Source organism: Gopherus flavomarginatus, chromosome 2 (assembly GCF_025201925.1).
Source record: "Gopherus flavomarginatus isolate rGopFla2 chromosome 2, rGopFla2.mat.asm, whole genome shotgun sequence".
NCBI lineage: Eukaryota > Metazoa > Chordata > Testudines > Testudinidae > Gopherus > Gopherus flavomarginatus.
In genome coordinates, this window is record NC_066618.1 from 213,398,860 (window position 1) to 213,426,766 (window position 27,907).

A 27,907-nucleotide genomic window follows, 5' to 3' on the forward strand; every position below is an offset into this window, starting at 1 on the left:
ACAGTGCAGCTAATGGGTTGCAGTGCACTACCCAATGTGTCCAGGATTTCTTAAATACTGTGTGTATAGTTTTTGTTGTTGTTGTTTTTAAACTGACATTTGAATAATAACTCTAAAATCATTTTTTAAAACGTTTGTCCAGAACATTCAGTATCTTAGATGGAGATTACATAAATCTCATGTCATTCCAACCATTTGCTTTGAATAGTAAATGAGTTACTTTTTCATTACTGTTTCACTCCTATGATAACTCTACTCTCTATTTCAGGTCATCCTTCCGCTCCCTGGACAGGACAGATTATTGTCACTGAGGAAGAACCTGCAGGTAAACACATATCTTCTCTTAAAAAGGTCTGACCTAACGCTGATTGAAGTCAATGCTGATTGAAGTCTACTGACTTCAATGGGCTTTGGATCGGACCCAAAGTTCTTTACAGTTAAAATCTTTGTAGCCTAAAATACCTCTGAAGTTAGCTGTCATGGCTTCTGTTATTTAGGTCCAAATAAATAAACATGAAAACAATTTATGCAAATTCCAAAACAGTATTTAGTTATTTTTAACTCTGCTATTTTTTAAAGAAATCAAACCCCAAAACAGTGAGATCTGCATGAGATACTTGATTTATGCTTTCATCAGGATAATGATTCAAAAATGCAAATAAGTCAGTGCACATTTTGAGGAATTATAAAATCACTTAGCTTTGAAATTATCTGACTTGACAGAAATAAGTCTATTGATGTTTTCTCAGGAGCGCCTGGGGCAGGGCTAGGGACTCGGCTAACCTAGCTACCTGATTCAAACATAAACTTCCTTCTCTTCTGTCCTGTTCTACAGAGGGTGTTGTTCCTGGCCCACCTTCAGACCTCCATGTTATTGAAGCCACCAAGAACTATGTTGTGCTCAGCTGGAAACCCCCTGGAGAACGGGGTCATGAGGGTGTCATGTACTTTGTGGAAAAGGTAAAATCGCGGCATCAAAGTAAAGTGAAGTGTCATCGTCTTAAAAGTTTGCTCTGTCATCTTGTCTAATCTTCCCAAGCTACTGTACCCTTTATACTGAGACCTTCGGACTATTGTCTTTTCCATATTCGAAGAGCATAACGTGCACTCAGTCTAGATGATTTTTACTGTTGATTGAGGAAAACCACAGAGAAAAAAAGAACAAAGATAAAATCTCCACGAAAGTGAAAGCAGAGTGTGCCTCTCACTTGAACTACATCATGGGCCCACCTCTTAACAGATAGACTTTCTACATAAGGGTGCAGTACAGGGAAAGGAGGTATGTGTAGGATTCTGACCTATGTAAATAAGGCTAGTCTTGTGGGAGGTCTGGGTTCACACTGTGGCTGGAGTTGTTCCTCAGGAGGGCCATTTGGCATCAACTCTTCTTTTCCTTCTTCATCTGTATTCTCACATTCATCCTCTATAGTAATATTTTCATTGGCTGATAACAAGCACAACACATTTCTTTTCCAGTCATACACAATCATCAGTCTTAATTTTAGTGCCCTTTCTTTTCTGAATCTTTATGTTGTACCTGCTGGCCAATGTAATTCTTAATTTTCTCCCCTTTCAGCTCTTCCAGGTCTGTTACTGCTCCCCAAATCCTCCTGACAATGCTTGTTTTTTCCCCCTCTTTGTTCCCTACTGGTCTAGGCGTAAAATCATGAGAGACATACTTTGTGGGTTCTCTACTTTGTGAATCTGGTAAATCAAATCTAATTAGCAAAGTACATTTAAAGAATGATGAATTTTCTGTACAGCAGACTGTGGTATACATGACAGAAGAAAATCTGCAACACAGCATGGCAGGGTTCTCCCTCAATTTTTTACCTTCATGCCCTTTTAAGCATCTGCACAAGTAAATGTTTTGCTAGCCCATTGAATGCTGAGTGACAGACCGCAGATGTGGTGTGTGCTACTAACGTTTTCCCGAGGAATATTTGAAATTCCTCAAACAAATTGAGGACTATTTAGGTAACGCACATGGAATGAACATATTCTTTATTTTCTCAATAATATTGGTAGCAGAAGTGTTCATCATATGCAATACTTCTGGTCACCTGGAATAAGCATCAGCCACAAATTCAATGCACTTGCTTTTCCCTCCCCTGCCCCTGAAAAATCAAGGCCATATTGTGGCTGATCATGACCTAGTACATAAGAGAAGGGAGAAAGTGCAAGGAACCACCTCTACTTTGAAGCCCTTCACAGCAGCCTCCAACAATCACATTCTTTGAATTTAGAAGAGAGCAGGGACTGCACATTGCTAGTGCATTCTGTGCTGCAGACCACCCTCAAAGGATGTTCTGGAGTGGCCAGAGAGCTCCAAGAAGCACTGTAGTGATGTTACTATTTTGCCCCTCTGATGGTACTGGAAAAGTTGCTTCTTTTCCCTTCCTGAAAATTCTACAGCCAAAGCAAGGACTGGAGCACTGATCCCAGGATATGATGCAGAATTAGTCCTAGCAGTGGCAGTGCTTCCTACGCAAAAAGGATTCTAGGATGTATCAGCTATGACAGTGAAAACAGGAAGCCTTTAGGAATGGGTGATCACTTGGAGAACTCGTGAGGTGGGAAGTCTATTTACACATTCTGAGGCCTGGCCAAGAAGAAGAATGTGGCTCCCCATCTTCCATAATAGCTGTGGGGTTGGTAGTCAGATGGAACTTCTTGGCAGTCTAGATTGTCTACTAAGTTGTGTGCATTGAATAAATCTGTCCTAATGGCTGTTTCTTGTTTTGAATGTAGTGTACTGCAGGCACAGAGAACTGGCAGAGAGTGAACACTGAGATCCCTGTAAAGTCTCCTCGCTTTGCTGTTTTTGACCTGGCTGAAGGGAAATCTTACCGTTTCCGTGTTCGCTGTTGTAATTCAGCTGGCATTGGTGAGCCCTCAGAAGCAACTGAAGCTACTGTGGTGGGTGACAAACTTGGTAAGTGTATAATCAGATGTATTATCCTATGTCTGTGGCTATCCTTTAAGAGCATCGGGTAGCTATTTTGCTTGAAGCGGACACATGGATGCTCCATAATTGATACAACTGTGAATGGTAGACCGTGATTTGTTCTTTATTTCATTGTTCATTGTGACTTGAATTGGGGATCCTTTAGTATATATTGAGGTGGCAGATGCTAACCAAGGGCATCAAAGGCTTCAAATAATCATGCAAATAACTGCAAAGACCACAAATAATAATAAAAAATTGGTAATTTTTTTGGATAAAAAATGTTTTATTTCATTTGAAAATTTTCACAGAAAAGAATTTCCAGATTTGACCAACTCTAATTGTTTTTATTTTGTCAAATTATGCAGTCTAAACCAAAACTAAATCTTATACTTCTAAAGTTGATACAGGGACTTCTTGTGGAGGAAAATCCAAGATAGTAGCCACAATAGAGTAACACTGGCTACTTTAGAAGCTTTAAAAGTTGAGGGCTGACTTCTACTCAGAGTTGTACTAGTGTAAATTTGGAATATAGAAACTCAGATGAAGTCATTGGAGTTGCTTGGATTCACACGTTCATAATCAAGAGCAGAATGTGATCCTTATTTTGATGTTGGTAAATTTTACCCTTATTGGTCACTAATTTGTTTTTATTTGTCCCTCCAGATATTCCCAAAGCCCCAGGCCGTATTATACCAACCAGGAATACAGATACCTCAGTGGTTGTCACTTGGACAGAATCTAAAGATGCCAAGGAGTTGGTTGGGTACTACGTAGAAGCAAGCATAGCTGGATCTGGCCGTTGGGAACCAAGCAATAACAATCCAGTGAAAGGCACAAGGTAGTGGACATAAAAACATGGAAAGCAGGTTTGCTGGTCCCCAAGCACGGCAAGTTTGTTTGCTGCTTTACCTACTTTTTGGCTATAACAATAATAGTATAACTAGTATTGTGGTAGCAAACCAAGGTCTGAATCAAGATGGGGCCACATTTCACTAGGTGTTATACAAACTTATATTAAATCATGGTCTCTGACCCCAAAAAACCTACAAGCTAATTTGAATTCAGAGGCAACAAATAAGTGTAACAAACAAACAAAAAAGGTCAGTGGCAGCAAGCAAGGGAAGAACCAGAGTAATAAATAGGTTAGCTATTGTACAATAATACAAAATAGTAAGATAAAGAATGAGTGAGCTTGCAAACGTAGAAAACTAGATTGCATGGTGTTTGGGAGCAAAGCTCTCAATTTTGAAGGGCAATGGTAAATATTTCTAGAACTGTATAACTAATATGACACCAGCAAATGTGCCTGCTTTCCCTCCAACTGCCCTTCCTGTCACTGCTATTTCACTTTCATCATCAAAGAGACTCATGAGCACATTAGAAAACTCCATGCTACATTGCAAATGTACTAATTCCTTGCATACAGAACTCACATCCTTTATTCATACTAAATTCATTCTGTCAGTCAATGAAGTTACTCCAGATTTACACCTTCATAAATTAAACCAAAATTTGTCCTAACAGGAATTTTGCCTGAGTAAGAATCTAAGAATCAGGCTCTTAATTAGCAAATTCTGAGCTGATCCTGGTTACACTGCTGTAAATCCAGAGAAATTCCATTGAATTCAAGGGAGTTATTGAATATTTATGTTGTAATTGAAAGCCAGCTCTGGTTATTATAACCTATTATAATAACTGATTAATATTGTTAACATTACAATTATTAGCCACCATGATAGAGAATTATTATTTATTTGTATAACTAGCATGCTTGGGTTCCAGTCAGCATTGAGGGGCTTTCGTTGTATTGAAGACTTTACAAACACAGAGTAAAAGATGGTCCCTGCCATGAAACGCTTACAACCATTACTATTTATTATGCGATAGTGTAATGAAGATGTTGCCTGGGCAAAAATGTACATCAACCTTCGGTCCACTATTGACTCCTCTATTTAAATGTTAAGGAGGTTACTGTGTGATGTTTAGAAGCAAGAAATTGAAGCTGAAATTCTGAATCTTTTTTTTCTGCTCTTATTCCCTATAGTTACTGTAACTTCCATTGTTATTGTAATTTTTCTAGTATGGTTGAAGACAAATTCTAGCAGAAACTCATACTAACCACATAACTTTACACCTAGCATTATAAGCATGGCACTGAAGCAGACAGGTCTAGGTCTTGCAAGTCTTTGTGATATACCCGTTGAAAAGTACAAGCGTGAGCAGAGGCTACATGTGGGTGCAGTTAAGTCTGTGTACTCCTCTGCACTGAGCAGAAGGAAGCTACCCTCTGCCACAGCAACTTCCATACTCTCATAAGCTCAGGGAAAAAAGTGGTAGGTGTTAGAGTATGGGCATGTCTCAGGAGACATGAGTTCGATCCTTGTTATGCAAATAGGGTGCTTAGCTGTGCCCTCCATTCTTTGACCTTTCTCCTCCTACTAGGCAGAAGTAATTGATTGCTTACTGAGAAGTGCTCCTTATCCTGCCCATCACATTATAACTTGTACTTATCCCTGCCCTGCCACTATCCATACTTGGGCTGTGCAAGATCAATCCCATAGGGGGTTAATATGGCAATTAAATGAATATTTCATTTTTAAAAGGAGCAATGATCATTAACTTCTTCACAAAAAGTAACATGCTCATTTTATTTTTCCATATTTCACCTCTGTTTGCACACTTCCATAAGCCTCACTTTTATGCGACAGAATCCTTAAATTAGCATAAGAACTGCTCACATACAAATCGGTTTGACAGTCATTTCCAGACATTATTACTGAAACAAACCTACTTGCTTCCTTGAGATAAAATTTCATATTAGCCTTCTTGCTGATATCCAAGTCTCCTTTGTATGTTGTCTCACTGCAGTATAGCTACTAAAGGGGTGAAATCCTGGTCAGTAGGAAACTTCCATTCACTACAGCGCGGTAAGGGTTTTCTAAGTGTTCCTTTACTGTTTTGCTTTAGATTCATTTGCCATGGACTCCTCACTGGTGAGAACTACATTTTCCGAGTCAGAGCTGTTAATGCAGCTGGACTCAGTGAATATTCACAGGAATCAGAGGCTATTGAAGTCAAAGCAGCCATTGGTAAGCTATGTTCCATTGCCATGATCAATAGTAAACAAAAAATTGAATGATTCCAGAAATTTTTTTTTAGTAATTATTTGTAACTAATTATATTGTTTTACAGTATTGTTCACAGATAATGATTTTCCCATTGGTCATATCATGTATAATGCTTCACAGCCATACTTTTACAGTCACTCAGTCACTGCGCACTTGTAGATTGTTCATCTTCACCATCCAGGCTTCCTCAGATGTTATTCATGAACCACTGTATGAAAACTCTGTTAAGTTCACGTCATAGTTACGCTGAAAAATGGAATGCCAATCTAATTTCATATTGTGATATAAATCACCTCTAATACACATCATCCTGCGTGAAGTCAGTTCCTAAATCTAAGGGCTTGATTTATTTTCATACCTGAACCTACTAATAATGCTGTCGTTCTCTTCTGTAAACCTCCTAAAGCCCTGTGCATCCTCCATACTGTTGATGAGCTATTTCTGTTTTGCCTGAACTAACATAAGGAGACTAATGAACTCACTGAACCAGAATAAATTGTATGTTTTCAACATTCTAACTCTATTTGTATCAAACTGACATACCTCCCAACCTCAGAAGACAAGTGTGGCAGAGGAAAGAGGCACTTCTAAAGATTAGCTGAAATGATCACAGATATGGGTAAAAGGATCTAATCTTAAAAGAAGTGTGGCAAGTGACAATCATTTTACTTCTATTAGCTTTCCAGATTATGGAATGTCACATCTGTGCTGTAAAATATACACCATTAAAAAAAACGTTACTTGTAGTGAGAAGGTTGGGAGATACTATATGCTTTCCACTTTCTTGTGAGTCGAAACATATCATAATGTCAGCAAAAATCATGTTTATTCATGTCCTGCCTGTGTTGTTCTTTGTGGTCATTTCTTCATTCTGTTGAATAAATGAAGAAAAAGGAATGATGTCTAATTCAAAATGTCTGTTATTTTCTGGCAATTGCAGGGGGAGGATGGCTTCATGGTGTGTGTCCTGAACTGAGTGGTAAAGCTGGTGGACTAACAGACTACACTACCTGCTGGGAAGGCATGCATGAGTCCTCCCAGCCTATCTTTGACACAGATGCTTTGCTAAAATGCAATGCTAAATTTAACAGACACGTGCTACCCAGTAGCTCTGATAAGCTGGGGAGTACAGGAGTCAGTGAAGTAAGAGAAATGGTTAAGAATGTTCCTACACCTTCACCACAGAAGGGAGCTGCTAAGCAGGCAAGTAAGACTCAACCTGGTGACCCTTTGGCATTGGAGAAAATGAAAGAGAAGAAAGATATAGGTGAGAGCTAATAAATAGATTTCACCATTTCAGTGCATTCATCTCAGACAATTTTCATCTCTTATCATCCAAGTCACAGTGGACATTCTCACCAATGATGCATCTTCCATCAAATCCATTTACATGCTCAGCTTCTCATTAAGGGTTATTATGCATGGAATGGTATGGGGAACCATTTCCCATACAGTGTGTCTGTTGACAGCAAAACATTTAAAATCATTTACTAATTTAATAGCTTGCTTTACTTTACTTTATATATTACAGCTATGTATCCAAAAATATCATGACTTCTAAATCACTTTGGTGGTATTTCTGAGGATAGCAACAAAGCTTGTATTGCATAGTCAGAGGGATTTTTAACACTTGCCAGCAATTCATTCTCTATAAGGAGTTTTGGTATTCAGACTCTATGTTATATACAAAGGAAATAAAATCTTGTGAATTAATTGTTACATGATAGTGAGCAGAAACACCTCTGCTGTTATCGGATATTTTGAGTTCCTTTGTGGATTTATGCTTAGACTTCTTCTTATACTTTAAGGTATAGTGCTAGTGAATGGTATATATTGTATTTGTTAGTTGACAGTAATACTTTAATGGAGAAAACCCATAAGTGCACATACAGCAGTTATATGCAATCAACACTTTAGCATTCACCATACTTAAGGACACTGGGCTAGATCTTCAGCTGGTATAAACTGGTTATTCAGTAGAGCTATGCTGACACCAGCTGATATAGTCTGTTAAACAGGACAATAAGAAATCAGGGGGAATTACTGTAATAAATACACAATTAGACTTTTCTTATACATCATCCACAATAGATGCCCATCATTGTGATATCTGAGCACCTGTCTAAAGGTATACCTACCTACAGTTGAGTACACTTCAGCAATAGTTTCCTGCACAATATATTCAATTAAATGTAGTTAATTATTGATAGAGTTATCCTTGATTTCAAAGGCAATAGGGTTTTTTCTGCGGCTTTCCTTTACTAATTAAAAAAAGTTTTTGCTGACTGGATGATGAGTTATTCTGGAAGAACATTCAGCAAATGAGGTCATTCAAAATTCTATCTGAGCTACATCCAAAGTGAGACAAGGAGTTCCTAAGTATTGCCAACAGCTGACCAGTGGTAAATACTCTATGTACAAATATTCCACTGACATGTATGTAGGATATATTGTAAGAAGGTGGGTGCAGTTACAGGACTGAAGTTTCATGATTTCTGTGTTGGTTTAAAAAAAAAAAAGAATTGTGCTCCAGATATTTTTGAAGTAAGCTCCAGAAACAGGCCTCTTCCATTTCTGATCAGACAGCTGTGGCTGTGACTGTGCTTTCCTTCAGTAAGGTAAGTGTACCCAAAGGGTGCAATGATATCATTATAACATTAAGAGACCAAAAATGAGGAAGTAGGAGGTGTTGCATTACCTCTTTTCTCATCAAGGGACTGTGGGGTAAAAAAGGAACTAAAGAAAAAATTGAGTGTGGGAAAAAGTTTGGTTTCAGCAAAAGAAAACAAATCATTGCATCTCCAACATTTTGCAAGTCTGCTATGGTTAGTTTTAGTTTCTGATCTTTCACTGTATTGAAAATGAAACCTGCTCACTTGTATGAGAGCTGCAGTTGCGACACACACTTTCACTGTGTATCAGCTCGTTTCTCAAATATCAAACACTGCTGTATAACTAATGCTTATGTAGCTTAGTTTTTTATTGGGCTTATGGAGGCCTTAATCCTGCATTTCTTATACCAGCAAAATTTCCATTGACTACAAATGAAGTTTTTCCTGACAAGATGAGAAAGCCAGACAAATGCTCATTTGACTAGTAGAATGATTACTGCCTATTCATATGATGTTCATGTTGACACAGCTGCCCCATCTCCACCTTATGACATCACTGTACTTGAAAGTGTTCGTGACTCAATGGTGCTGGGATGGAAACAGCCCAAAATCATTGGCGGAGCTGAAATTACTGGCTACTATGTGAACTATCGTGAAGTGATTGATGGAGTTCCTGGAAAATGGAACGAGGCCAACATTAAACCAGTTAGTGAAAGGGCATACAGGGTAAGAGGTTAATTTTCATATTGCTGATCATGCATCAGAAGTATATATGTAACAAAACAGATTAGGAAAAACAGCTTCTAATTCATTGTTTCCAGTGGATTGAGATGTTTATGTCAGAGATACTCCTTAGCAAACAAATGCTAGTCTAATATTTGCTTGGTTTGCTCATTCTTTAATGCCACAGATATAATAAGAGCTATGCTGTCCTTTTTTTTTTTTTTGAAGTATTTTGGGTTCCTTGATAGAATGATGCTATATAAGTGAAAAAGTATTATTACTCTATTAAATGTGACTCAGAAACCTGGTCTACAATTTAATAGAGGGTATTCAGCTGTGTCATGTCCTAGATGGTTAATACGTTGCCCGCAATGATTTGTGATGCTACATCAGGTATGTATTAGGATGAAAAGTAAAACAACTTATTCTTCTAGTCCTTTGCTTCTTGTCAGTGTTTTTTCTAAAGCATGATAAAAGTCACCAGTTAACACTTCTCGGATGCAGAGGGTTTGTATATAAATGTTTAGTGCCATACTCTGCCCTCTGTTTTGTGGGTGGGAGTAGAGTAGGGTAAGCTTTTTCCTATGGCTATGTCTACACTACACAGCTTTTAGCGACATGGCTGTGTCACTACAGCCATGCTGCTAAAACTCGCACCATGTTGCCACTGTTTGTTGCCTCTCCTGCCAACAAAAAACTTCCACTCCCAATAAGCGGCATATGCGTTGTCGGCAGGTAGAGTGACCAGATATCCCGATTTTATAGGGACAGTCCCAATTTTGGGGGCTTTTTCTTATATAGGCACCTATTACCCTCCACCCTCTGTCCTGATTTTTTTACACTTGCTATCTGGTCACCCTATTGGCAGGAGAGCGCTCCTGCCGACAACGTGCTGTTCATACTGGTGCTTGTCGCAGCAAAACTTTGGTCTTTCAGGAGAGGGGAGTTAACGTCTGTGAAAGACAAAAGTTTTGTCATTCAATTGCCAGTGTAGTGTAGACGTATCCTAAATGTGTGAGTACAAATTATCTGCATTCAGGAAGGCTGTGTCTATAGTGCCACTTTCAGTGATAAAACTTTAGTCATTCAGGGGTGTGAAAAAACACCCCACTGAGCGATAAAAGTTTTAGCACTGAAAAGCGCCAGTATAGACAGTGCTCCCGGTGATAAAGCTGCCACCCCTTGCTGTTTTTTTATTGCCAGGAGAGCTCTCCCATGGCGATAAAGCATGACTACACTGCCCACGTCATGCCACAGCCACGCTGTAACATGGGCAGTGTAGACATACCCTGAATGTACTCATAAATCTACAAACTTATCTATTGAACGAGCTACAAACTATCTTTCAGTCTGGCACCATCACCATAGTATCTAAGAACTCATGTCACCAATAGAAGCTACACATGCCCAGCGTCTTTGAAAATGAAGCCATTAGCACTTAATAGAGTATGAGGGGGTTGAGCCACTCCTGTGCTGACTGGCTGTGGCCTAAAGAAGTCATGGTTTGGAGCTAGATCCTGATCCAGCTTGCAAGTATTCTACCAACTGCAGCACATAATTGCCAGAGGTGAATACAGCTGCTTTTCAAATGAGTGCCAGCGTACACCCCACTGCAGGGACAGCTCCTACGTCAGCAGGCTGAATTATGTAATTAACGCATGGCTGGTGACACTCTGCTCCCTACTTACCTAGCACAATGTCTAACAGTCTTGTTTATTTTTTTACAGTTTATGCACATTTAGAACATTCATAGGCTAGGTCTATACTACAGACCTATATTGGTATAAATATGTCACTGAGCAGTGTGAAAAATCCATACCCCTGAGCGATGTAGTTATACCAACCTAACCCCCTGTGTAGACAGTGCTATGTCGATGGGAGAGCTTCTCCCCCGACATAGTTTCCCCCAACATAGCTTCCCCCTCTGGGGGTTGATTAACTATGATGATGGGAGAAGCTCTGCTGTCAGGTGTAGTAGTGTCTTCACTAAAGAACTAGAACAGTGCAACTGCACCACTGTAGTGCTGTACACGAAGACAAGCCCATAGTCTCAAGCATTCCTCAGTTTGCTCAGAAGTGGCTGCCTGTAGAAGGTATTGCCTGGGTGTCAGTGCACAAAGGTAGCTTTTGTGGTGCCTTTTCATTCTTAAAAAATTGAAAAGAAATGAAAGTATACATAACTGATTTTTAATATTGCTTTCACCTGTTCATTGTACAGGCTTTATAAAGAGGATTTGTATCCTAGAGTTTACATATGTGACAGTCATAAGTATAACCTCCTTCTACAACTTTAAAGCAAGGATAATGAGTATTGTTTTTATTAATCCTGAAGATTCACAATTTGAAGGAAAACATGGTGTACCAATTCCAAGTGGCTGCTGCTAACCTAGCTGGGGTTGGCACACCCTCCCCACCTACTCGATCCTTCAAATGTGAAGAATGGACCATTGCTGTTCCAGGTAAAAATCTAAACAAAATATCAAAGCTCAGCATCATTCAGTGGAGTGTACCAAACCTACACTCTACACAAAATGAAAGAGGAATGCTGCTGGCTAGAACAGTGTTCTGTTCTTATTCTCAGCAGGCTGCATCCTGAGGTCTGCTATGGGTTTGCTGCTACACCTGCTGTGTGCTCTCAGTTCCACTTCCAATAGAAGTCAATGGAAGTAAAGTTGCTCTGCACATAAGGCTCTTCACTGCTTTGCAGAGTCATTTACACCTGTGCAAAGTGGGTGTTAAACATTGCTCATTTGATCTGGTAGCATTTAATACCCACTTTGCAGCTAATTGTTTATTTCTTTTCTATTTAGATTCCTATACTACATCTATGCCTGGTGTAGATGTCTACACAAGGTGCAAGGCAGTGAAGAAACTCATAGACTCTAGGACTGGAAGGGACCTCGAGAGGTCATCGAGTCCAGTCCCCTGCCCTCATGGCAGGACCAAATACTGTCTAGACCATCCCTAATAGACATTTATCTAACCTACTCTTAAATATCTCCAGAGATGGAGATTCCACAACTTCCCTAGGCAATCTATTCCAGTGTTTAACTACCCTGACAGTTAGGAACTTTTTCCTGATGTCCAATCTAAATCTCCCTTGCTGCAGTTTAAGCCCATTGCTTCTTGTTCTACCATTGGAGGCTAAGGTGAAAAAGTTTTCTCCCTCCTTCTGATGACACCCTTTTAGATACCTGAAAACTGCTATCATGTCCCCTGTCAGTCTTCTCTTTTCCAAACTAAACAAACCCAATTCTTTCAGCCTTCCTTCATAGGTCATGTTCTCAAGACCTTTAATCATTCTTGTTGCTCTTCTCTGGACCCTCTCCAGTTTCTCCACATCTTTCTTGAAATGCAGTGCCCAGAACTGGACACAATACTCCAGTTGAGGCCTAACCAGCGCAGAGTAAAGCAGAAGAATGACTTCTCGTGTCTTGTTTACAACACATCTGTTAATGCATCCCAGAATCAAGTTTGCTTTTTTTGCAACAGTATCACACTGTTGACTCATATTAAGCTTGTGGTCCACTATGACCCCTAGATCTCTTTCTGCCATACCCCTTCCTAGACAGTCTCTTCCCATTCTGTATGTGTGAAACTGATTGTTTCTTCCTAAGTGGAGCACTTTGCATTTATCTTTATTGACCTTCATCCTGTTTACCTCAGACCATTTCTCCAATTTGTCCAGATCATTTTGAATTTTGACCCTGTCCTAGGCATGTCAGTTCAGGGCCAGATCCAATACCCACTGAAGTTAATGAGAAGACTCCCACTGACATCAATGGGCATTAGATCAGGCTCTCAACAAATGAATGAGTTTAATAATTAACTTCTCTCCCTGTTATTTGATGAGGCTGGTCATTTATGTTTGATTGAGATATTGTAGGTTAGAAAAAATGGAAATTGGATCATTTTGGGAGCTAGTTCATTTTGAACATGGTTAGGACTGTGTAAGTTCACAGGTACAATGGAATTGTATCTACTTACATCCACTCTGAATTTAACCCACGGTCTTTTTTAGATGGTTTTATGCACGGTCTTTTTTCATTTGTTTTATGCAATGGCCTGCATCACAAGATTACAACTTTTTTTTTATCCTTTAGGACCGCCTCATGATCTCTTATGCACTGAAGTTAGAAAAGACTCTTTGGTTTTACTGTGGAAACCACCAGTTTATATTGGCCGTAATCCTGTAACTGGTTACTATGTTGATGTGAAGGAAACAGAAGCAACAGACGAACATTGGAGGAGTGTCAATGAGAAGCCAATTGCAAATAAATTCTTAAAGGTAATCAGTTTTGGAACCAAATTCAATTACACCAGTGCAACTTCTGTGAAGTCAGTTCTAGGTATTCCATTCTATTTTGGTAGTGCTTCCTTGTAGTTTTAGACTTACCAAGCTATGTTGTGCCCTCAGTTACATCCATGTAATCCTAGCAGAGTCACATAGGGGTTTAACTTGGAAAAAACTTTGGCCCAATAAGTCTAAAAATAAAAGAACGCATTACTAAAGTATGGCATTCCTAAAATAGGTTATAACACAGATGTATCCTCTCTATTTCCTGACTCAAAGGTGAACACAAGTGGCAAATCACTGAGGTGTGTGCTGTGAAAATATGACAGGATGATTGGTTTTAACATAATATACCCTGTCATCTCATTTTTTTGAGTTTGTAATTTAGATGGCTAGGCTATTATGGTACATAATTTAATGGAGCAATTTCTAAATATAAGATTAACTGTATCTTCAGTCTAAACATTCTTCCAACTGTATTTTCAGTCTAAACATTCTTCCAAGAGTGTACAAATGTATACATACATATGAAATTTGTACATTTCAAAGGTCATTTTAAAAACCACCTCATTTTAAAATGTGATCTTTGCTTGTGTATTTTTAAAGGGACATTGGAATGTAGTGTAGTCTCAAACTGGATGTTAAAATCATTATAAGCCAATAGAGAGTGACATCCAGATTCTAAATATCTATGGTTTGAATTATTAACTCTGACTACAACTTTTTTTAAAAGCCAGAATTGATCTGCAGTATTTTTGTTCTGCTGCTGCAGAAGCAGATGGACTGCACAAGAGTTAAAAACATCCTGTTCCCAGAAATGTGCTAACATCATTGATAACATCATCAAAAATGCTGGCTAAACTCAAGTAGCAAACAAAAATAAGTTACAGTCATGTTAGCCCGGATGGGAGGGACATGAGAAAAGTGGAAGTTTCCAAGGCAAAAAAGAGAAGAAAAAAAAAGGAGGAAGATATATTATTGTCAAGCCCCCAAACTAGTATTATAGATATGGAAGAGTAAAATGAAGTGCTCAGTAGTGTACTGTGCTTCTCTACTTGCTTGTTCTAGGTCAGTGGCCTAAAGGAAGGTGTCAGCTATCTATTCCGGGTGCGAGCAACAAATCAGGCTGGTGTCGGGAAACCTTCTGATACCACTGACCCTGTCATAGCAGAAACACGACCAGGTTCGTTTACACTCTTGTTTTGCATCTGCATTAATACTGGTTCATATTTATCAGACATGCTCATAACCAGAGAATACACACAAAGGAACTGAACCCATCTGTCCTTTGATGTATTACCAATGCACCAAGCCCTTTTCCTATAAAGGATACCAGCTGAGTGTGACTCTTTACCTCCTTTATAAAATAAGTTTTCTGAATACACTTGGGTGCCCATACTATATATACACACAAATAGAATCATAGAATATCAGGGATATCAGGAGATCATCTAGTCCAACCCCCTGCTCAAAGCAGGACCAATCCCCAGACAGATTTTTTCCACAGATGGTCCCCTCAAGGACTGAACTCACAACCCTGTGTTTAGCAGGCCAAGCTCAAACCACTGAGCTATCCCTCCTCCCTGGGTAAAGTATGGTAAAATAATATTTGTGTGCAATTGCAGATAAATACATAAATAGGGGGTCCAGTTGTTCCCCTAGATCAGGGCATGGAGTGTAACTTCCACACTTAAGTTTTACTCTTCCCCAGACAGAAGGGAGATCAGCTGCTGCTGCCACTGCAGCTCATATCCCTTCTGTCTCTTGACTCACAGAGAGTTCTTGGGGAGGGGACAGGCTGTAAATGGGCCAAGGAGAATGTTCTTTTTCTCCTTTGGCACCAACAGTAAATCCTTTCACAAGTTGACACAGACACCCTCCTTGCTGTGGAGACTACCTTTACAAGGAGAGCCCAGGGCAGCTGCTGATTGGAGAGATGCTTGCAACATGGCTACAATGAATCCACAGTGCTAGAAAGGTGTGGAGAGAAGCAGGGACCCCAAGAATCACTGTGGAGGCACAGAATCCCCACCCAGCTGGATCCAGAACTCCAGTGGATCCATGGGTTTCATACAGGTATCTGAGTATCTGTGGTTTTGGGCTCTGGACCCCTGCTATTTCCACAGAGGACATAGCCCTTAATAAAACAGAAAAAACATGGAGGAAACTCTGAGTCTCCAGATCCTTTCCATTGGTATTTCCATAGGAAGAGGCTGTTGGGCCCATAGATTTTTCACCTACTCATAAGAGATAGTACTGTTGTTAGAACTGACACACAATACATGAAATTAATAAAAACAAACACAAAAGTAAAACATCTAAGACTCTGAGGTTCATGCAGGTATATTTTTTGTGCTGTAAACACACACTGCAAGAGGGGGGAGGGATAGCTCAGTGCTTTGAGCATTAGTCTGCTTAAACCCAGGATTGTGAGTTCAGTCCTTGAAGGGGCCATGTAGGGATCTGGGGCAAAAAATATAGTAGGGGATTGGTCCTGCTTTGAGCAGGGGGTTGGATGAGATGAGATGACTGCCTGAGGTCCCTTCTAAACCTGATATTCCATGATGAAAAATGTACCCCAAAAATCTCCTTAAAATACATAATTTAGTATAAGATAAACATATTTAAGGCTGCAGACTAGTTCTCAGGAGCTCCTTGAGCCATTGGGACTTTTGGCAGTAGCCAATGAGAGCAGGACAGGGCCCTTGAGATATGTCTACACTTCAATAAAACATCCCATGTCAGTTGACTCAGGCTTGTGGGGCTCAGGCTATGGGGTTAATAAAATGGCAGTGTAGACATTTGGGCTCACACTTGGAGCCCTGACTTTGGGATCCCATGGGTCGGGGGAGGATTCCAGAGCCCAGGCTCCACTAGTACCTGATGTCTATTCTGCATTTTTACAGCCCCACAGCCTGAGCCCTGTGATCCCAAGTCAGTTGACATAGTCAAGCTGCAGGTGTTTCAATGAAGTGTAGACCTACCCATAGAGTCCTGTTGTTCTGACATTGAGTTATGCACAATGGAAACATCTTATTCATGAAATAACAACTGGATGAACATTTGCCCCAAAGTTTCTGCTTCCCTTTGAGGGTTAATGCTTAGCCTTCAGACTGATAACACAAGCTTGTCATGCAATAGCAGCCCACACACATATCAAATAAGGAACTTCACATCTAATTTCAGTTCCAACAGACTGAGAATTGAAGCAGACATTCAGAGCTGGAGATACTTTACCACCTGCAAGGAGATTTAGCCACGTAATTTCCATTGAGATCTAGGATGGCTGCAGTAAGGTGTGTGCCTAAAGTAATAGGGCCAAGTTCAGCAGAGAATGCCCACAGCCCTTAACGCTGGGGGCAGGGCTGCAGAGCTGCACCCTGGCTGCTACCCATATGGGACTCTTGTCTCAGGATTTTGTTACTGCTCAGGGGCACAGAGCTGGGATTGGATTCCAAGTCCCCAAAGCAAGAGAGTCAAGATTTGGCCCAACAAAGTTCTCCGGGAAGCTCAGGGCTAATTAATCTTGTAGTGACTTTGTTGTCACATACTCTTAGCTCAGATCTGTAAATATAATCTCTGCCAAACTATACTTCTCATGAAGGGTTAAGAAAAGACAAAACAAATCTCTCAGAAAGGCAAAAATCTGGTTAAAAATGCTTTTTCACTCAAACCATACAAATCTCAGGCACAATCATGATTTTAAAATCTGGTCTCAAATCTTCTGGAAAGGTAGTTTCCCAACTAATGTTGGCATTATTAAGATCTTGGATAGATGCAAAATAGTATTTTGGTCAGATGGAGAATTCCTGCATTTTGCAAATAGAATTGCAATGTTACTTTTGGCGAATAAGTCAGAAATATCAGCAGGAGAGCAAGATCTCTAACCCAAGAGGAATAGAAACTTAAATAAATATACTGAAAGAATTATTTCTGTCAGTAGGACTGGAGGCAATCTCCTATTTCCAGCATGTGCAGGTAATATGGTCAAATATTTTGTATTTTTTTGTTTCTAATTTGCCAACTATGTAACTTTTTTCTTATAATGTTTTAAAAGGTAAAATAAAATAAAACAATTGGCCCAAACAAACAGCAAACCCTCAAACAAACCTATATCTTTAGCTATAACTTAGTCTTGATTTCATCAAAGTGATTTCATTGTGTATGTTTTCCACAGAAAATCCCAGGGCTCTGAGGAGTATGCTTTAATCCTTTTTCAAATCCCATTGTGCCAGCCCCCAGCTCTGATACTGCTCACTGCAAAGTAGAATTAGGTCCTGATTCTGCAAAATCATCTGTGTGGGCAGACCATTGCACCTGTGTGAAGCACCATTAACTATAGTAGGACTCTGCCCAGACATAAGGGTCTACCCACAGGTATCAGATTGCAGGATCAGGGCCTTAAACCTCACCTGTGTCTCCGGCTGAGGGTTCTCCTTAGAGCCAACACAGGGGCATATTGGAAGAGTGGCTTTTAGATGAGGTCCTGTCTAGCATGCTGCTGTGCTCTGGCAATCTTCAGCTGCTAGAACAGGGATCGGCAGCCCATCAGGGAAATCCGCTAGCGGGCCAGGACGGTTTGTTTACCTGCAATATCTGCAGGTTCGATCGATTGCAGCTTTCACTGGCTATGGTTCACCATTTGAGGCCAATGGGGGCTGCGGGATGCAACAGCCAGCACATCCCTCGGCCCGTGCCACTTCCCGCAGCCCTCATTGGCCTGGAACAGCAAACTGCAGCCAGTGGGAGCTGCGATCAGCCAAACCTGCGGATGCTGCAGGTGAACAAACCTTCTTGCCCCGCCAGTGGATTTCCCTGATGGGCTGTGTGCCAAAGGTTGCCAATCCCTGATCTAGAAACATGCTTTAGTTTCTTAGTGACCTATTTCAGTATTTATGGTAGAGGTAAAGCAAAATGAGAAAAAATGAACTTATAAAAATGCACCCTGAGTTGTATAAACAACACCACTGCCAGATATAAGTGCTGACTGGTGGTAGTAATATATACAGTGAATGCAAGCTAATGAAGTGTCAAGCATATTGCCTTTTGAATCGCTCTTATAGCAGAGTTTTTGCACATTACCTACACTGTCATCAAAAGATTGATACACTAACAATCTGCAGTGGAAACAAACACTTAATGACAGGTCAAATGGTGAATTTCCATATAATGGATTACAGTGGTAAATTTACAAACATGTTACTGCCCAGTAAGAGATATGTAGACCTCAGACTTCATTTATCATTCATAGGTACTTTACATGTATTTCTGAACTGCATATTGCATTTAGGAAAGGGCTGATAAATGATAATACTGGTATAGCAACAAATATTGATCTCTCTTTTTATTAAACATTTATGGCAAGCTATAAGCAATAAGACAGTCAGTTACATGTTCACAAACTATTTCATTACCAAGGAATGTGCTGCTGCTCACAGTATTGGAGAAGCCATGTATGGTATTAGGATTATGGGAACAGGACTCAAGAAATGTACTGGAAATAAAGCATTTATTACTAATTTCTGGATATTCTGATGGCTTTTTGTGAATGAGGTCCTTTTCTTTAAGATATAACATTTTAGAGGAAAAGTATGTCATTGACATTTTAGGCAGTTCAAGACATGCAGTTCTCTTGGCTGCATAGGTATGCATGAAAGGCAGATTTTAGGTATATTCTGGCCCTGGACTTATTTCCCATTCAGTGCCCTACGAGTGCACACTGGATGGTCCTGCCCTTACCAAGGCCTGCAGGCACTGGAGTAGCAAGCAGTATTCAAAACCAGCTCTTGATTTGAACCAAGGTGTTGCATTTAGCTGCCAGTCATAGATACACTCCCTACTGGGGTGCACAGGATGCGTTCCATAGGCCATTTCAGGGCAATATGTCAGACTTGATTAATCCAACATCTGTACGTGTGAATGAGCTGCTGTGTGTAACACTATTAGTTGCACAAGTGAGTGCTACTGTGATGATTCATTTGTGAAATTAACATGAACTGTTAATTTCCTATTCACCCCTCCACCTTTCCCAAGTATACTCTTGTGTACGTGGCATAAACTTGTATTTTACTAGAAAATTAGAAGTTTTCCCTATTTTAGGAATACAATGAATAGCCCTTACTGTGGAAGTTGTTGCTTTTACAATATTTTCAACATTTAATGGATTTTAATGGACTGCATTTGTTCCTGTTCCATTTTTCCAGCGCATTTAATTTTATTTTTAAGCCTGAGTTAAGGCTTCTTTCAGCCTAGGGCCCAATGCTGCAACCTTCATGTATGCATAGTCCTTAATCATGTGCAAATAATCTCATTGACCTATGTACCCTTTTTAATTTGTTCATTACTTCCATGGAATTACGCACCTAGATAAAGACTCTTCTCTTGAGTAAAGGATCAAGGACAGTAGCCTGTTGCAGCAGCTTATGTATGTGCAGAAGGAAGGAAAGGGCTCTGCTTAATTTATCCTGTGAATGATGTGTAAGCAAATAATTTATGCTGCTTTTTATTAAAAAGTAGACGTGCTTTGTTTTGATCTTCCAGGAACTAAAGAAATGGAAGTAGATGTGGATGATAATGGAGTCATTTCCCTGAACTTTGAATGCGACCAGATGTCTCCAGACTCTAAGTTTGTCTGGTCCAAGAATTATGAACCAATTGAGGATGAATCTCGATTAGACTTTGACGCCAAAGGCGGAAAGTAAGGAGCCTTACTTATAGAACTCTGTTGTATTTAGAAATCCTAGGAATTTCAGAAATCTATCCCTTTGGAGGTGACCTCACCAAGATTATTCATGCCCCTGTCAGTAGAAGGTTAGATTATTACAGTGTTATCTGAAGGTGGTCTCCCATGTAGACTATGCAGAAATTACACACACACAATGATGCATCCCACTTGTTTAAGCAGTGCTTCACATAAAGAGCGCACTACACTTGTGCTCTCTGACCTGCACTGGCTACCAGATTTGCAGGTGCAATTTAGTATTTTTAAACATATTTAACCTAAATTGTTTTGGTCCTGACTGTTTCAAAAACTTTCCCATATTATACTGCACTAGTTGCAGTCCTTTGAGGTGCTGGAGCAAACAACACTCTGGTTTGATCAGGAGGGAGCTGGTGGTGGGGCATTCTCAGTGAATATTGGAACATTTTTGTTCATCAGATCCCAGATTTGGTGACTTTCAGCATGGTCTGGATCACTTGTTTCCCCAGGCTTTTTCTACAGAGGAAGGAGATGCAAATATACAGGTGCAAAAGTAACATATACGGAAGAAGAAATAGATGTATAAGCCCTGCCAATCAGCACCCTAGAAACCATGTGACATTCCCCTCCCTGTTTATAGCCATCCCTAACACATCCCTGACATCTCACATGAAAACGAAGTCCAGAGGGATGTTTCCTAGAACCAGCCTGTATTTACCATACTCCCAGCAATATGAACCCATGTGAACCCTTTCTGGCATCTCTCATACGCTCTACCCTGCAGGACTAAGCTGGATTTATTCAGATCTTTCTTGTACCAGATACAGACTGTGGGGTTCAACATGTAAACACCATGGATATACCCACCTTTTTTCACTGGTTATTCCCCATACTCTCCTGCTGAGCCAGAGCCACAGCAGATGCAGCACCCATTAGTAGGGGGAAAGGGAGGTGTTCTGATTCAGGGTTTGGTTAAGGCTTTTAATCAAAATGTTTTTGTCTGAAGGTCAAAAGCTGCTTTTAAAGATCTTGGGGAAGATGATTTGGGCATTTACTCTTGTGCTGTCACAGACACTGATGGAGTTTCATCAAGCTACACAATAGATGAGGAAGGTAAGGAAAAAACCTATTTCTTACAATGCCTGCTTTATCTTTCACATCTCACTTCTTCTGCACTACATGAAAAAGTAAGAGAATCTGTGATCATTATAACTGGTAAAACAGAAATGCATACGTAATATTTCTTTTTAAAATTTTTGTAGAGATGAAACGCCTCCTCGCTCTCAGCCATGAGCACAAATTCCCAAGTAAGTGAAATGAGCATGCTCATAGAAGAGATACTGGCATGCGGTGTGAAGAGTTCTGGGATGTATATTACAGAGTCCCTGCCAGCAACAGCTAGGGGAGCTGCTCCGCTGGCTCATGAGAAAAGCATGCGGTGTGTGAAGCTGAGCTCGTGCAGGGGCGGCTCCAGATATTTCGCCGCCCCAAGCACAGCATCATGCCGCGGGGGGCTCTGCCGCTCGCCAGTCCCACGGCTTCGGTGGACGCCTGCGGGAGATCCACTGAAGCCGCGGGACCAGCGGACCCTCCGCAGGCATGCTGCTGAAGGCACCCTGCCTGCCGCCCTCCCGGCGACCGGCAGAGTGCCCCCTGCAGCATGCCATCCCAAGCATGTGCTTGGCATGCTGGGGCCTGGAGCCACCCCTGGGTCATGGTTTCTACTAGTCAGTCTTTCAATTCTTCCTGGTACATTAATGTATTAATTGATGCCTTTTCTGCTTATTTAGATGCTGCTCTCTAGCTGTACAGTATAGTCCATATTTTGGATGTGTAGTAATCATCCCAATGGATTTGTTTTTTCTAGAGCACCAAATTTTATATTTACTCAGGTCCCTATGAGTTGCCAAGCCAGCGTGAGAGTTTATAATTTTCTGCCCCTTTAACTTTAGCTGGCAACATTAGTGCCATGTAAGTTAAGACCAAATTCGAGGTTAACAAAATAAAACATCACAGCAAGTCCAGCTAGAATGCGCCATCTGCACAGGAGTTTTCCTTCTGAACTGCCCCACCTTCTTCTTTTTCTGTTACTGTAGACAACCTGACCATTCTTCCTGTTACACAGGTCTGTACCTTGGGGACTATATTTAATGATTCCCTCTGCTTCTAGCTACAGGTTTTATTTATCACTGTGCTACCCCAGTTTTAAGCTGGTGCAATACCACTGTTTTAAACAATAGCATATAACCGGAGTAACACAATGGTGTCTAATGGTCTAAATCTTGCCATATCTTCCTCCACTATATGTCTAAACTCTGACTAGTCCTCTCAATCCCAGTAGCTAAAGTTCTTGTCCATCACCTCCTAGCTTTATCTCAGCTACTGAAACCCCCACCCCTCCAGTCCATCCAAACTGTGACTGCTAAAATGGTCTTCCTTGCCTATCAGTCTGACCACAACATCTCTCATTCTGAATCCCTTCCATTCCTCCCTTTTCTATACCACTTCAAGGCCCTACACAATGTACTCTGGTCTACATATCCGACATGGTCTCTTATTGTGTCACGCACTGACTGGCCTTTTCTGATCCAGTGATAACAACCTCGATGTCCCACTTGTTTGCTTCTTCCTCAACAACTCCATGACTTTTTCTATGCTATTCCCTGCATGTGGAATGACCTCCCAAACCCCACAATCTGCTACCTCCTCATCATTCAAATCTCTTTTTAAGACTTACTTCTTCTATGATGTCACCAAAAGCAAGTCAACAATATTATTAATTTATAGTAAAATCAGCAACAAAAATAATTTCCTAATTGCACGTCCATACCCAAAGTTAGTAACCACAAAGTCGTATTCCATCACCCTTTGCCCTTCTTCACCCCATCCCTTCTCTGTTGATTGTTCCCCCGACTCTGTCATGTTCTATATAAGAGTGTGAGTTCTTCAGGGCAGAGATCACGTCTCTGCCTTTGTATTGTCAGGGACCCACCATATATCTAGGCACTGTAAAGTATTAAGTAACAATAAGATGAGTTGTATCCACAAATGCCTAAGAGAAGAGAAAATAGTAATGAGACCCCCTTGGTATATGAGTAGCTTCAGTCTCATCTCTGGATAAACTATTTTTACAAGCACTAACAAAATTAGTAGTGTATGTGAAAATTAATCACTAGAACTTGCATGTTCAACTTAAACACTTGCATGTTAATTCATTTAAACTGCTCAGTGCTTACTTTAACACATTTAACTTGTGTTCAGAAACAACTACAGCTGGCAAGCTTATTGGTAAGTGGGCTGCTTGAGTACTCCACACAAAAAGTATATCTATGCAGCAAAGAAAAACCCATGGCTGGTCCATACCAACAGACTCAGGCTCACATGGCTCAGGCTGCAAGGCTGTTTCATTGCTGTGTAGATTTCTGGGCTTGAGCTGGAGCCTGGCTTTTAGGACCCTGCAGGGAGGGAGGTCCCAGAGCTTGGGAAGCAGTGAAACAGCCCCTCAGCCACAGGCCCACGAGCCTGAGTGGTTGGCACAGGCCAGCCACGGGTTTTCCTTTGCTGTGTGGACATACCTTTACTGAACATAGACAATGCATGAGTGTAGTAGCTGCACAGGGCCAAGAAGGATGGGAAAGTCCTCTGTATAGCTGCTCTTCAACTTGGTAACTGCTAAAGGAGGTTTAATCAGGTGCTTGTGATAAGTTGAGACACTATACAGAATAGGAAGTAAAACTCAGAAGCAGGATTGTTAGACGTTTCCAATACAGCTGCCAGTTAGTGCTTCATAATGCGGACACATTTTTAAATGAACGCTTTTGTTGGACTTGGTCTTGTTAGTCTTGTGGACTGAGGAGTGACTTCTTTTCACAAAAGAACATGCCTTTAGCTTATTTTAGTCCTTTGTAGAACAGCCTCTGGGAAGCTTGGTATTTTTCTTTCCATTTTAGGCTAAGATATTCATAGTTAATTACATACAAATCAAGTTAAGAGTTTAAAATTGCCACAAACCTGACAGTAAAACAAAAGCAGCACAGCCTAATTTCTTCATTTACACCCACTTCCTGTTGCAAACACTGGTGCATCTGGCATTTCTCTCTTTTTGTTTTTAGAGATTAAGATCCAAGGCTCTCATTTCTCATAGGAAATGAGGAAGCATTTTACAGCACCATTGCACTAACATACAGGACTCAAAATGAGGATAAAGTGGTGGTGGTGCTCTGCTTGCGTCCCAGTTGCCATCGCCAATCCCCTGATGACTCTATTTGCCACCTTCCCCTTTTCCTGCTAGCTACTGCCCATCCTCCTTCACCTTTTGGCTATTTCCCCATTTCCCTACCTATCAGATGTCTTCAGGTGGGGGAGAAAGGAAGAGGGTTCCCTGCTACTCAGGACAAGGACATGTGCACACGTGTGTGAGAGAGAGAGTCTCACGTGCAGAGTGAAGCTTCCACCTGCGCTTTACAGCCTGATTCAGAGCAGACTGGGAGGCAGCTGCTTTCATGCATGTTGCCTGCTCCAGAAGGTGCGCTAGGGCTCTGGGAGGAGCAAGCAAGTGAAGAGGTGAAAATCTTTAAAGGAGCCATTTCCATGAGTGAGAAGTAGGAAGAAAAGATTTGTCTGTTTCACATCCTGCTGCTGGTAAGTGGAGCTGAGCAATGGAGATGATGAAGGAAAAATGCCAGACTAGCTCTGCTATAAAACAGGCTAATATGCCCTGCAGTACAGCCTTGTATCTGAAACAGTTTCACAACCCAGAGTTGTGCTGTTCATACTCTGGGTATTCTGTTTTACAGTATAGCATGCATAGCTCCACTTTACTGTTGTTGAGTCCTTTATATATGTCAAATTTAAAGAAACAGACCTCTACCAATATCTATATGATAAGAGAGTTTCACATTTAGTTCTACAGCCACTACCAGGCTATATAAACAAATGAAAAGATTCTCCCCCTGATTGTCTCACAAAGATATTTGTAGATCCATCTCAGTAGCTCTGGAACAATGTCACACCCTTCCATGCATACACTTTACAGTATTCTCACAGATGAAAAACAATGACTCACTAATTTAGACTACAGATTGGACATGTCCTTATTATATTTTGGGAGCTCCACATATACTTTGCTTGTATATGCTTTATACCTATAAGAGAGTAGAGAAGTGTTAATGTACTGTTTGCATGGCTCTTTGAATCTAGGGAAAAATCAATGAGAGCTATTTAGATGTTCAACGCCTTTCAAAAATCAGCCCTTATATCACTAGGTCTAATTGCTTGTGTTTTCCAACTAAGCTAAAGCCTAAGGAAAAGTTAGAATGAAAATAAGATGAAGACTTGAACTTGTCAATAATGGGAAAACTAAAACCATGGCTAAATGTTTGTACTGTGACATAAATGGCCACAATGCCATTCAGTGGAGTTGACCCTGCTTACATCAATAATGAATGTGGCTCGTATTGTCAGTGTTTCTGGTTATCTCTTTGAAAACGGAGTGTACTGCTGAAATTTTTGGCATGATATGACACACATGATCAATTCTAGGAATGAAGGACCAGCGTGGGGTGCAGCTGTTTACTTTCTGATTACCCTTGAAAGCAGGACTTTGCAGGCTATTTTTTTCTGCTGAGTCATTTTGACATTTTATTATAACATTACAGAGTGAGTCATAAAGCATGGTTCTTTCTGGGCCATACACACATCATGCTGCAGAGATATTTTCAGTTTATCTTCGAGACAGATTTTTCTTTGAGTTAGAATGGAGCAGCATCAAACATAACTCAAATGCTGAATATTTCTAGCTCTACACAGCCCTAGTGACCCAGAACAACTACACAGAGGGTGGGGGCAGACAACACACTTCCATAAATTCTACACCTATCAATGGGAGAATTGGCTTTTTGACGATAGAAAAGAACAGTTGTGAAACACAGGAAAGATTCTCTTCAGTCTTTTCTTTCCTTTTCGTAGCTGTCCCACTTAAGTCTGAGCTGGCAGCTGAACTTCTGGAGAAGGGACAAGTGCGATTCTGGCTGCAGGCTGAAAAGCTGTCTGGCAATGCAAAAGTCAACTTTGTATTTAATGACAAGGAAATTGTTAATGGAGAGGTATGACTTCTATTGCTTATGGTTTTCTGACTTTTATAAGCAATGAGTATCACTGTTCCAGCTAAGCACTTCGAATATAATCAGGCCCCACTGCTCTAATGCATTTACATGGAAAACAGAACATGAAAACATCAGTATAAAGATTGTGCCCACATTCTGAGCTGTGGGTGAGCACTGCTGGATGCAGTTCCAGAGGGTGCACTCAGTGTGGCTTTCTGCCACCTGCAGAGGCAATACGTAACTGTGGATAGTGCGGGAGGGCACAATTAAACAGTTCTGTGGGGGCACTTGACCGCCCCATGTGTTGCCTCAGCCACCACTCCCGGAAACTTGGTATGTATGTAGACAACATACACTAGCAACTACCTCCTCCTCCTCCTGCTCTCTATCTTGTGAGTGCCCAGCCCCCTGCAGAGCTTGCAGGCATCCCTCCCTGCCTGAACGCTCCTCAATCAATTTAGCCAGTGTTCAAAACAAGACCAACAAAAGGAGCAACACAGTTGGGAGGCACAATCCCCCACACTCCATCAGGATGGGTGGCACCAGGGTGGGATGGTGCTTGGGGACTGGATCGTCTCAGTGAACAAGTTGAAGAATTATCAGTCACTTTGGAGGGAGGAATGTGATACCCCCAAATTGCCTTCACCTTGATAGGCACATTGAAGGCTGCTGCTGCTGGAAGTGCATTGGAGCAGCAAGCAGCAGCAACAGCATAGTCCACCCCACTTTCCCACTCTGCCCCCCAGCCTCCTCTCCTCACTCACCTCCAGGGCTCTTCGGCTGGATGGGGCTCCACCTGAGTTGCCTAGTGCTAGGCACCATGTCACAGTTCCTCTTCCCGATCTTGAAGATGTCCCCCTCACTTACATCAGTGAGCAGTCTGTGAAGCAGGAAGTATTGGGACTCCAGCAGCAGGGAAGAAGCAGCAGCCCCAGGGAGCTCAGCTCACAGCCAGCTCAGTGCCCTGCTGCTTCCTCCCTCCCCCTGCATGCTGTACAGACACATGGTGAGTGCCACCACCAGGGGGAGCTGCTGTTGGGCATCCTGGCGAGAGGTGGCCTGAGAAATCTGGTGAGGCCTGTGACCCTACATGTCCCCTCACCGCAATCACCTCTGGCCACCTTCGTGGGCATCCAGATTCTCTAAGCAGCTAGGGACCATTCCAATCCTTAGACCAAGGCAGTCCTGTAATTTAGCTATCATCCATATCCCTCTATTCCAGGAGACCAAAATTCACAGAGTGCAGTGCATTCAAACCACATCCTCACATTTCCTCATCCATGTGCCCACTCCCAGAATTCTGACTACATCACTAACCAAAGTTCTGCATGTAACCCAAAATCAGGGCCTATGTTATGTGCAAGTTCCCATAAGCAATAGGCAGAGAACTTTTTTA

General features: G+C 41.1%; 1 protein-coding gene and 1 long non-coding RNA gene across 3 annotated transcripts in view; one reads left to right on the forward strand and one right to left on the reverse strand.

The window, feature by feature from the left end:
* The window catches only part of MYOM1 (myomesin 1), a 108,983-nt gene that overhangs the window by 52,057 nt on the left and 29,019 nt on the right, over positions 1 to 27,907 (forward strand). The window contains exons 13-26 of one of the 2 annotated variants that reach the window (XM_050942091.1): positions 269 to 325; positions 836 to 960; positions 2,752 to 2,935; positions 3,614 to 3,788; positions 5,918 to 6,039; positions 7,019 to 7,345; positions 9,220 to 9,416; positions 11,746 to 11,872; positions 13,517 to 13,701; positions 14,776 to 14,890; positions 20,248 to 20,404; positions 21,414 to 21,520; positions 21,670 to 21,714; positions 26,375 to 26,511. In XM_050942091.1, the coding sequence (XP_050798048.1) occupies positions 269 to 325; positions 836 to 960; positions 2,752 to 2,935; positions 3,614 to 3,788; positions 5,918 to 6,039; positions 7,019 to 7,345; positions 9,220 to 9,416; positions 11,746 to 11,872; positions 13,517 to 13,701; positions 14,776 to 14,890; positions 20,248 to 20,404; positions 21,414 to 21,520; positions 21,670 to 21,714; positions 26,375 to 26,511 (2,060 nt within the window). The remainder of the gene's footprint in view (positions 1 to 268; positions 326 to 835; positions 961 to 2,751; positions 2,936 to 3,613; positions 3,789 to 5,917; positions 6,040 to 7,018; positions 7,346 to 9,219; positions 9,417 to 11,745; positions 11,873 to 13,516; positions 13,702 to 14,775; positions 14,891 to 20,247; positions 20,405 to 21,413; positions 21,521 to 21,669; positions 21,715 to 26,374; positions 26,512 to 27,907) is intronic. The other variant, XM_050942092.1, reaches the window with a different exon arrangement.
* LOC127045742 (uncharacterized) lies at positions 5,580 to 27,506 on the reverse strand. Its single transcript, XR_007772808.1, has 3 exons — positions 27,276 to 27,506; positions 13,810 to 13,898; positions 5,580 to 7,537 (listed from the first exon to the last, which is right to left on the reverse strand). It is a non-coding gene; the product is annotated as an uncharacterized LOC127045742 (long non-coding RNA).